Genomic DNA, 11,039 nt, shown 5'->3' with positions numbered 1-11,039 from the left:
TAGATAAATCTAAAGTTAATTTTCCTATACTGAAAATGTATTTCTGATAGATACTTAACTCCTCTCACAAGATTACCTATTCTCCTTCAGTGCTGCCCTCTATATGCAAACATTTTCTTTATGCATGCCACAAGCCTTGCACTCCCCCCCTGTTAGAATTAGTACATTCCAACATGTTTCTCAGGCAAATCATCATGTGTCATCTATTAACCAATAGTAGCATAGTATGCTCACGTGATTCCCCCTACACTCCTCTACCGAATCTTCACTTTGAAATTTGGCAGAAGGTGAGAGCACCAGAGAAGTGGGGAGGAAGAGTGGGAAGAGGTAAATACCTACTGGAAATACATTTTCAGTATAAGAAAATTATAATTCTGATACGGTACTTATCTTCTCCCACAAGATTAGTTTGAATCCCACACAGGAGGAGGAGAAACCAGTGCGAGGGAATAACAGAAGCATCCCCGAAAGCATCCAAAGGATACCCCTGACCATGAGAGAAAGAGATCAGAGGAGGGGAACCACACCACTTCTGAGCCAGGTATACTCTTTGCCCTTGTGTAAAATTCGTAAAGCAAACAGGCGGAAATCGCGAGGTGTAGTGTAACTAGAGCAAGTCAGACCGTACTCAGCAAATCAACTACATCTAAAACCTCACCAACATCCACCAGAAGGTAGGATGAGGATCATACCATCTTCACCTCCAACCCAAGAATTGGGGATTAAGATCCATTCCAATTCCTTGGTACTACACAAGGATCAACAACCTACAGCAATCTAGGACTGGCCATCTGGCATCGAGAGGATGGATTCAACTTGTGCAAGGACTTATGGTGGTTGGTTTACATCATCCAGAAGGGTGACAGATCAACTTCTGTGATAGTGTAAATAGTATCAGGAGGCCATGTCGCATCTACACCAGCAGAACACACCGCTCTACTCTCGACTCAATGGTTATAGCCAAATTGTTAGGGGAACCCATTCAGGAGGGTTTCTCCATGGTCAACCACCTCATCGGCTTGGAACTGGAAAGTGGCAAGGACTCCCATACTTCACTTGAAGAAGGGTGTTGAGAATGCCTTGGAGAGTTCAGAAGTACGTCATCACCAGACATATTGCAATGGCTGACCACGATACCCTATTTTGAAAAGCAGACTATACCGAGTTATTTACTCAAGGTATGGGCAGCTATCCCCCTTCTGCTTTACCCATGCCATCCATGGGTGGTACAGTCCAGAATAGACATATTTATGTAAACAACTATTGCAAAGTAGATAACATTCCAGAGATTTTGTGGAATGCCTCATCTCTACTGTGACCATGCAGAGCCATGGATGAGAGACTGATGCAGAAGGGAGGGAAACAGTGGAAGAGGGAAAGATGGTGAGAAGAGTAGACATTGGAGCCTCGGAAAGGTTGTGCTGGCCAATGGGGTACAATCAAGAGGACCCAACAAAGAGTGGAGTGTACCAGAGAAATCACCCAGTGAAGTAAACAGATGGGAGGGTACACATAAAGGTATTTGTGAGACCAATCCTGGCTGAAGGCATCAACAGCCAGAGCCTGTGGATGCAGGACAGGTGAGCAAAAGGGGTAACTTTGTATTAAGGCCCATGGCAAATACATTGAATTGGGGGAGAACCCCCATAGGAGGTAAAAGTCTCTGAAGATTATCAGATCTAATGACCACTTCACGAGATAGATTCGTTCTGGACCTAAAATACAATCTGCTACCGGCACATGAGAAGATGAATGTGATGTACCTGGGCACGGTATAGAAGATCTAAGTTCTGGAAACAAAGATCTCTGGACCTAGTGCTCCCTTGGTGGTTGATATGAGCCACCACCGTAGTTATTGAAACGAACCCTCACCAGACTGTGACATCAAGAGAAAGGAAGTGATATAACGCCCGATGACTTCCAGAAGTTTGAGAACATTGAAATGCAAGGCGAATTCGTCTGAAGTCCTACGGTCCAACGAACCCAGCCCCCCCACCATCCCTGAAAGAAAGCGTCTATGAACAGATGGACATCTGGACTCCGGGGAGGAAGTGGCACACCTGCCGACATATGGGCTTTGTTGAGCCACCACAACAGATCGACTCTAGGTGAAGGAGAAAGTGAAATGGTGGCAGAAGGAGGATCCCATGCAATGTTCCATTGTTTGTGAAGTATCAGCTGCAGGGATCTTATATGGACACGATCAAGGGACCAATGCAGTCATGGAAGACCACTTTCCCCAAAACGATAGAACCTCTTGAGCAGTAAGTGACCGAGCTGAGAGGGCATGGTGAACTAAAAATTCCATATAACTAAAGCGTAAAGGAGAAGGGAGAGTTTGACTGATGTTGGTGTCAAAGAAGACCCCCAAATGCACTAAGTATTGGGTGGGTCAAAGGACCAACTTCTCCAATTTTATCAACCAGCCCACTCAGGCTTTCACAGAAAGGTGTTGGTGAGTGTGATTGTTCGACTCCTGCTCAGAATGAGCTAGAAGTAGCCAGTCATTTATGTAATGATGAAACCGCAACCCCAAAGTATTAATATGATGAGCAAAGGCCCGAATGATGGCACAAAACACGTATGGAGCCAATGAAAGTCTGAAGGGGAGAGCCAGAAATTGGTAAACCACCCCTAGATGAACAAACCAAAGATACAGACAAGAGTGAAGGTCTATCGGGATGTGGAGATGAGAATTGGAGACATCCATTTTTGTCATCGAAAATCCTGGGGAAAACACTCATTTCAGGGTGACAAAGAAGTCAAAAGTGAACTTGGAGAGTACAATGAAGTGGTTGAGTCATGACAAATCAATGACTGGTTGCCAATCTCTGGTTTCTTGGGGACCACTAAAAGATAGGAGTAAAACCCCTCCAGGGGATGATGAAGTGGTTCAATAGCCTGCTGTGAAAGCAAATCCTGAACTGCTTCTGATGGATGCTGGCAAGTCACAGGATCTTGAGGAGGAAAGGAAATGGGGTGAGGAGAAACAGGTGGCAGGGAAAGAAATGTGATAGTTGACAAAGGGGAGCCAGCAAAGAAGAAAATCCAACAAACAAGCTACCAAAGGCCCCAAATCCAACTGGTAGTCACCAGTACAGTTGACAGCTAACAATACGTTGGCAATGACCTAGACGAAAAGAAGTATTCAGATTTGAATGAATGGGTGGCTGGTCAAGACAAACGGGCCACAAAAGATAATGGATGGACTGTTGTCGGGCAGATGTTCCTGTGGCTCGATATCACTAGGGATGGTATCAAAGACTTAATGTCAAAGAAAAGGAGCAAGACACAATAAATCCCTGAGATAAGTGGAGGGTAAATTAACATAAGCCAGAATGGAGTCCCTACAAATATGGTCTCACCAACAAAGAAACCACGTATATAGTGACAGAGTCGAGGAAGAAATACAGGGCAAAGTGGAAGAGAGAAGATGAAGGGTATTTGGCAGAAAATCCCTCGAAATTTCTGTGGAGATCCTCCGGGAGGAGATGTACAGAAGACAGATACCAGAGAAGGGTAGTAAGGGTAAGTAGATGAGAATATTGAGCATGTGTGAGACTAACGTGAAATTCAGAAGCCACCCCCCAAAGAGATAAGAAGGAATCCAACAACCGGTGATACAAAAACAGATATTCCTCCCAATGGTAAGCAAGGGCATACTGATAAGAGGCTCTCAGGGGCATAGCATACTGATCCCTTCACCTAACTGGGAGAGAAAGTGATCCACATAGACCCGAATATCAGGAGAGGGAGGAAATACCAAAAATGGTTCAGAAGAATGCTCATGCAACAAAGAAGGAAGAGGGGAATAAGAAATAGGGGAAAAGATACAAAACATCACAAACCTGAGATACAAAATCCGTGAAAGCTGAGGAATGGCTAGGTGAATCTTCAGGCTGGAACCGAGAAGGAATGGCAGACTTGGGAGTAGGAAAAAGACGATCAAAATTGTCATCATTCTGAATAATATCAGCAGAATCTTAAGGAACTCAGGCAATGTCAGGGGACAAAGGGTGACCCAAGTAGTATTCAATCTCCCGACAGACAAAATCAGAAAGATTCACAGTCTTGTCACCTGCACCTGAGGCCTGAGAGAGGAGATTGGTCCTGAAGTGGTAAAGCTGACTTTGGAATTCATAACTCACAAAAACTGCACAAATTGTCTAGTGCACAAAAGCTACGACAATAAACTGTGAGAAATGTGGTAATGTATAACAAATAGAACCACTTGAAACAAAAATCAAAAATGTGTCACATGGGAAGCACAAAGCAGAAAAGAATATGTCTGTACTCAAAAGCAGCCAAATTTCGAAGTGAAGGTTCAGTAAAGGATTGTAGAGGGAGTCATATGCGTCACGTGAGCATACTATGCTACTCTCGGTTAATAGATTATACATGATGATTTGCATGACATGTACTAATTCCAACAAGGGGAGAGTGCAAGGATTGTGGCATGCATAAAGAAAATGTTCGTATATAGAGGGCAGCACTGAACAAAAATAGCTAATCTTATGAACGGAGGTAAGTACCGTATTCGAATTACCTGTTCTTTCTTTCGAGAATGACTTTTTTTATCCTAAGTAGCTTTAAACTCAAAACAACTGTATATATCTATTTATTTTTAAATTTTATTACCCGTTGAACTGTGTCTAACTACTATTTGTGCTATTATAAGTTGTAAATCACTTGGGGCACATTCAGCTCATATTACTATATCGAATTACATTACCCATGAACTTCTCCAAGCTGATCATGTGCATCCTTCTAAAACATTTTCTTATATTATTATTATTATTATTATTTTACCTAATCTAACCTTAACTAAAAAGTTTCCTATTTTTACATTGTAGTTACTTTTTATAATAATAAATAAATAAATACATATGAAAAACAAAAAACAAAGTTCTTATCTAGGTCATCTTTTTTTTTGCTGTCAGCAGTCAATAAAACTTAAGCCTACTTTTTTTTTAAAAATATATTAATGGTAGTACTGTACTAAATAATTTTTAGTTAATTAAATAATGCACCAAAGAACAAAGAATAATAAAATGTGAAAGCAGGTAATGTCCCATAACAAATTCATCCAAGCTAGTCCATGTGTTTCCCATGGAAATGAAGCTTGTACTGAAAGAAAAACTGACAATCCTCTCTACAAAAAAACAATGTAACATATGTCATTTGATATATGAAAATATGAGCTTCCTAACTGTCATACATAATATAGTATTAAATGTAAGAGAGAGCTATTGACAAATCCTGAAAGAGAAGATATGACAGGTAGGTGTTGTAAGAGGGGTCAGATTTTTTGTTTGATGGCTCAGTAATCAAACAAGATTGAAGACTATGAAAATTATGCTTTGCCTGAGCAATGACAACATTATAATGAGTAATTTACATTAAATTTCATACTTCTTGGAGGGGTGGTAAATAAATTAGAGAAAAAAATGTCAAATTTCTCTCACTAGAGGAAATTCAGAATTTGTTTTTTAGTATTGTCTTACAAAATTAAGAAATTAAAACTTATATACTATTAAAATATGGATTATTACCTACAATTTTATGCTATGCTGATTGGTATAACATGAACAAAAAGAAGCTTAATTAAATTTTGAATGTAACTCACTAAAAACCTTGTGACATGCCCAGTAAAAGATGCCCGTAGTGAAAGGGTTAACAAAGAGAATAGAAAATAATTCTATGATGTCAAAATATCTAGCTGTAATAACATCTACTCTTATGTCAAAGTATTTTCTTCTACAAGAGTTTACGTATCATCTAAAAGTAATGAAGATTGTAAAGTAAACCAGGACAATTTATCATGTATAACATTCATATTCTCTACATAAATATTTTAAGTACCTCACTGCACTTAGTCTCATTTTTCTTGTCTTTTCCAGCAGTAGATTGTCTATTTAGACTTTTATATATTTCTTCTACAGTGAAGGAGCTAGCATCCATCTCGAGAGGACTGATCCCAAGAGAAGTACTGTTCTTGATATTACTTTCATCTTCAGTAGCTCCCAATGGTTTAGCTGGTATAAATAGCTGAGAGTAGAGGAGTTCACTTGCCTGATGACTTGCCAATACTGATTTCTAACAAAGCAAAAATAAAAGTAGAAAAATAAATAATGTGGAATCCTTTGTGATAATATTTTCTAGCTTTTCTGGTATTAGTCGAGATTATAGTTAATGTCAAGTGAGTGAAAAAGGTATCGACTCTGTATTACCAATTTGATAAATACAAATTTTTCTGGACTTTCCTTATTTATTTTGTCTAAATCATCTATTAATTGCTAAAATGACAAACTGAACTATACTCATGATAATTCTGTTTCTACACTTATTGTCTATAGTAAATAAATAACAGTTGGGAGGGAATAGAAAAAAAGTGGGATCTCAATAACCATTAAAGTTATGCTTGTTGGGACAAACTGTAAAAAACTCAATTTCACATAATGGCAGCCTTTCCCTACTCAATTTAAACCCAAATAAATTAATGGTGGGAAAAAAAAGCCATGTGTCAGTCTAAAAATTTATCCGTTTAAATAATATAATACTGAAAATTAAACATGCCACATAAGCTTAATATCTTGAAATATTACAGATTTTAGATTTTCTATCTATAAGACAATGAACTAACTCAAAATCTCACATACTGAAGGTTTTAACCATGAATGAGTGTTCATTTGAAAGATAATTTCAAAATATGGACACATGGTAAAAGTTGAATTTAGGCCAAACTACAAAACTGTGATTAACTTCAGAATTCTGTAGGGCCTTAAGTTTAAAGAAATTATCAGCCATAATATTATTGCATTTGTGGTTCCTCTTAATAAATTGTTTTCTTTAGTCCTACTTCTAAATTAAGAGAAAAACATAGGTTATAATTTTAAATGCATACTTTCACTTGGCAATAGGCATTGGCATAAAACATCAATTCAAGCATCTGTTTTCTTTGTTTGTTTTTTTTTCATTTTTCTGCCCAAAATTTTATTATTTTACAGTTTTTGACATCATCCGAGACATGGGATTATTTTCTTTCTCGCAATCTACTTGCCATAAAGCTTTCTTCCTTTCTTACATAGGTACAAAGGAACTTAAAAGTTGTTATAACACCTCATGTCAATATGATACATATGTAGACAGTATAGGACTTTTGATGTCATTTAGTTACGGTATTTTGTTATTTGTAAGCCACAAAAAGATAATCAATTAACCCAATGAGTTCCCTTCATTTTTATTTCTTTTCCTGATGTAATTGTCTTGGCAGATAATTTTGTGTGTGTGCAATAACTAGTTTTGTAGCTCAAATTTGAGGCCAAGCCATCAATGAATGCTAGGATCATACTTTGCTGTTGGTCAAAAAGTAAATGTTGTTTTACTGAACACAGGTTCAATATTATATATACATGCCACAAATAAACTTTATGTATAAAACAGTGGTTTTCAAGGTGTGGTCTGTGAGGGTCCTCCAGGTAGTCTGTGGGCTAGTCCAAAATGCAAGACTCTAACATCTAATGCTATGGCTGAGGCCATACAAGAAAACAGAACAGGAAGGGTAGGAGGTTCTGGGACCTTTTGCCCCACTGAAGTGATCCACAGATGAAATGCTTGAGAACCACTAAAATAAAATGGAGTGAGGTAAATACTATCTATTTATAATACTTTAGATGATTTTTATTGCACCGTTTCTTTTGACAAAGTGACCTAGTGTACACATCACACACCTACTTATGATAAAAGTGTCAACACTGACTATCAGTTCAGCCATTACACAAAGCATGCATAATGGTGTAGTAAATGGCTATGTTATGCAGTAGCTTTTATTGTATTATAAACCATAAGTTGATCAAAAAAATTTTGTTTCAAAAGGGTCAGATATCATGTCGTGTTTGAAATGTTTATGTTTGAGACTTGGTGATGGTTACGAGTTATTAATGCCTATTAATAAAATTATAAACCTGGCAGTTAAAAGGCTGTGTTGGTCCAATATGCCATTATTGTAACTGGTAGGGGTTAATCAAGGATGGTAGGTAAGTATTAGCAGTTCTGAGTAGCAGTAAATGAAACTTTTTTACTACAGGAAAATTCATGCACATCACAGAACCAAGAAATAGTTGAACTCACAGCTAGCAATCTGATGAAGCTAGTTATAAAATTATGAAATTGATAATTTAGAAACAGTATGCAAATATGAATTTAACAATATTTTTTCTTTGGTTTACATAAACTCTCATTTTATTGAAATACTACTTATAACATTAGAAAATATTTGACGTTGCTTTAATTTTTGGTATTTAAGTGTCTTCAGATATCAATAGCTAAATTCCTGACAGCTTAGATAGAAACATTGCAATCAATGAATCAATTTCCTCAGAAATCTAGTACACACACAATGAAAAATTTAGACCCAAATTGCTTTGTCAGCTTCTACATGTATATTTTCTTTTTATACAGTTCTTTTACTTCAGGCAAAAGCTCATACTTTTGGTACTAGTCTAGTTAAACCATTTATAACTTTATATTTGGTACACGTATAAAGACAATTTTGTTTTTGTAAAGCTAGGAACTGGCACCAAAGTCAGCTGTATGACTAAACCACTGACTGTGTTTGGTACAAAGTTGGTTAAGAAGTAATTATGGCTCAAATTAAAAATAGAATAGGGAACTATATTAAATTCTAAATTCAATTGTGGCCAAAGACCCAGATAACTAACTAGATACAGCAATACTTAAGGAATAATAAACACTTTTAATATGTAAATTTGTTCCTTGTTTAAATATACGTAATGGATTATCTTGACTAATTTTGTCTTTTCTTACATACACTCTTTATTACATGCTATTTCAATTGATAGAATACACTAATACTTTGCAATAAGATACTGGCTTTAAAACTTATTTACACCTAGTACAGTGTTACACTGCATTTCAAATAAAATGCACTTTTATAAGAGTATTCTAGATACTTACATATAATTGTAAGCTTTCATAATCTTTCAGCAATGAACTATGTTTGACATCAGAATATCTTACAATGTTTGTATCTTCTTGGACATTTGAAGAGTGATTATCAATCTATATCAATGAAAATGTTTGATAAGTACATCAGCAGAATGTTAATATTACGACTTTTTTGTTCATCAATCTTTATTGTGTGGAAAAAAAAAAGAGTAAAACAAGTCACATATAATAATCATAACCATAATATACACTGTTAATATGTAATTTTTTAATTCAAAAGTGTAACATGAGCTACACATTTGCTAAGTTATTTACAACTTGTGTGGCAGAAATATTAGTTAGACATGTTTCAAAGGGCAATAAAACAATAACATTTAATTATAAATAGATGTATACTCTTACGAGTTTAAAGCTATTTAGGATAAACAAATGTAGTTTCATGTTACAATTTGAAGCCATTATAAAAAGAGAAAAAGGGTATTTTATATTTATTTTGATTTTTGTTGGTGGTTACAACATTGGCCAAATTTGTTAGGATAGAGAAATAACAGATAAGATATAAAGTTGTACAGAGAAAAAAATGTTTCAAATTTATTTTGGAGATTTTAGATTAAGAAAATGAAATTTGAGAATTTACATATGAAAAAAAAGTATTTTTAATCTTAACCCGAAAGCTATGGATTTTCCTACAGGTAGAGTTCAGAGAGCATGTTATCATATTTGTAGACTTACGTCCAAAATTTTATTGAACTAGTATTTCATGAATGTAGGGCAATAAGTTTGGCATCAAATTGTAGATTATAATTCAAATTTTAATATTATTCATTAGATAATTTCTAAAAGTATTAAAACAAAATTCCCAAATATCGATTTTTGTGTGTCACATGCATGTCAAATGCAGCTTTGGTTCAAATTAGGTGTGTTAATGTCAAAATACAAAGTTCATAGTTTTTAATAAATAAAAACTCAAATTACTGATATTGACAAGCTAGAATATAAAATATTCATGTGTTTAACCAATCAAAAGCTCAGAATTTCCTTCAAATGGTTTACTCAGCCCTTGGAATGTGTCTATTCACTAAGAATAGTCTTTTTGTTTCGAAGATCGAAGAAAAGAAATAAGACAAAATGGTGGTTGAAAAATGATATATTTTAGACCCAGGTACTGCTTAGTTAGTAAGCCTGATAAATTAAAGTGAAATTCCGTAGTAATGATATAGAAATTTCTAATTTTTTGTTATTTCAAAATTCATATATAAAATCGAAAAAAATATTTTGTTTTACATCCTCCACATACAAAACTTGACAAGGCTTAGAATGCTCGGTACAGCAAGCAAGTACAATCTTTGTAACAATCATAGGTATTAGATATCATTGTTTTCTATATTCCTTTATTTACTGTTCTATGTTTTAAGAAAAAATCTAAATTTATGAATTTATTTGTAAATAATAATAATGTATATACACATGTAATATATTATAACCGAAATGTGATTGTATTTTACAAAATACAAGATCACTAAAACAAAGCTAAAACAGTTTCACCTTGTAAAGGCCAGTTTTATGCTACTGGATACGGTAACATGAGCTGCATGTGTGACACGTGATTGCAACTTGTGTAATGTTAGTCAGACATGGCAATAAAATAAATAAATATAAATAGATGGATAAATTGATGAGATTTAAGCTATTTACAATAAACATTTGTGGCTTCATGTTACAATTTGTAGCCATTCTAGAAAGATAAAAGTATATTTTAGATCTATTTCCTAATCTTTTATGGTGGTTACAAGGTTGGTCAAATTGACCAAACTCATAGAGAGATAATATAAAGAAAATTCCAGATAAGATATAAAGTTTTCTAAAAAAACATTTGATAATTAACTGGAGGTTATAGAGATTTTGCAAATGAAATTTGACAACTTTATGATGCATAAAAATATTTTTAATCTTAAAATCAAAATTACTTTGCATGTTGGATAGTCAGCATTACAAAAAGAAAAAAATAGCATGGGCAAATCTTTAATTAAACATCTTAAAACGTAATTAAAAAAACTACTGATATTTTGTGT

General features: G+C 35.1%; 1 protein-coding gene across 1 annotated transcript in view; it reads right to left on the bottom strand.

Annotated features, from left to right (window-relative positions):
* The window catches only part of LOC106466919, a 114,689-nt gene that overhangs the window by 74,291 nt on the left and 29,359 nt on the right, over positions 1-11,039 (bottom strand). Inside the window, exons 9-10 of the mRNA XM_022394999.1 lie at positions 8,977-9,081; positions 5,863-6,096 (exon numbers count right to left, since the gene is read on the bottom strand). Of these exons, the coding sequence (XP_022250707.1) occupies positions 5,863-6,096; positions 8,977-9,081 (339 nt within the window). The remainder of the gene's footprint in view (positions 1-5,862; positions 6,097-8,976; positions 9,082-11,039) is intronic.

Source organism: Limulus polyphemus, unplaced genomic scaffold (genome assembly GCF_000517525.1).
Source record: "Limulus polyphemus unplaced genomic scaffold, Limulus_polyphemus-2.1.2 Scaffold2424, whole genome shotgun sequence".
Taxonomy (NCBI): Eukaryota; Metazoa; Arthropoda; class Merostomata; order Xiphosura; family Limulidae; genus Limulus; species Limulus polyphemus.
The sequence above is the reverse complement of the archived record's forward strand: the minus strand, read 5'-3'. Positions and strand labels throughout refer to the sequence as shown.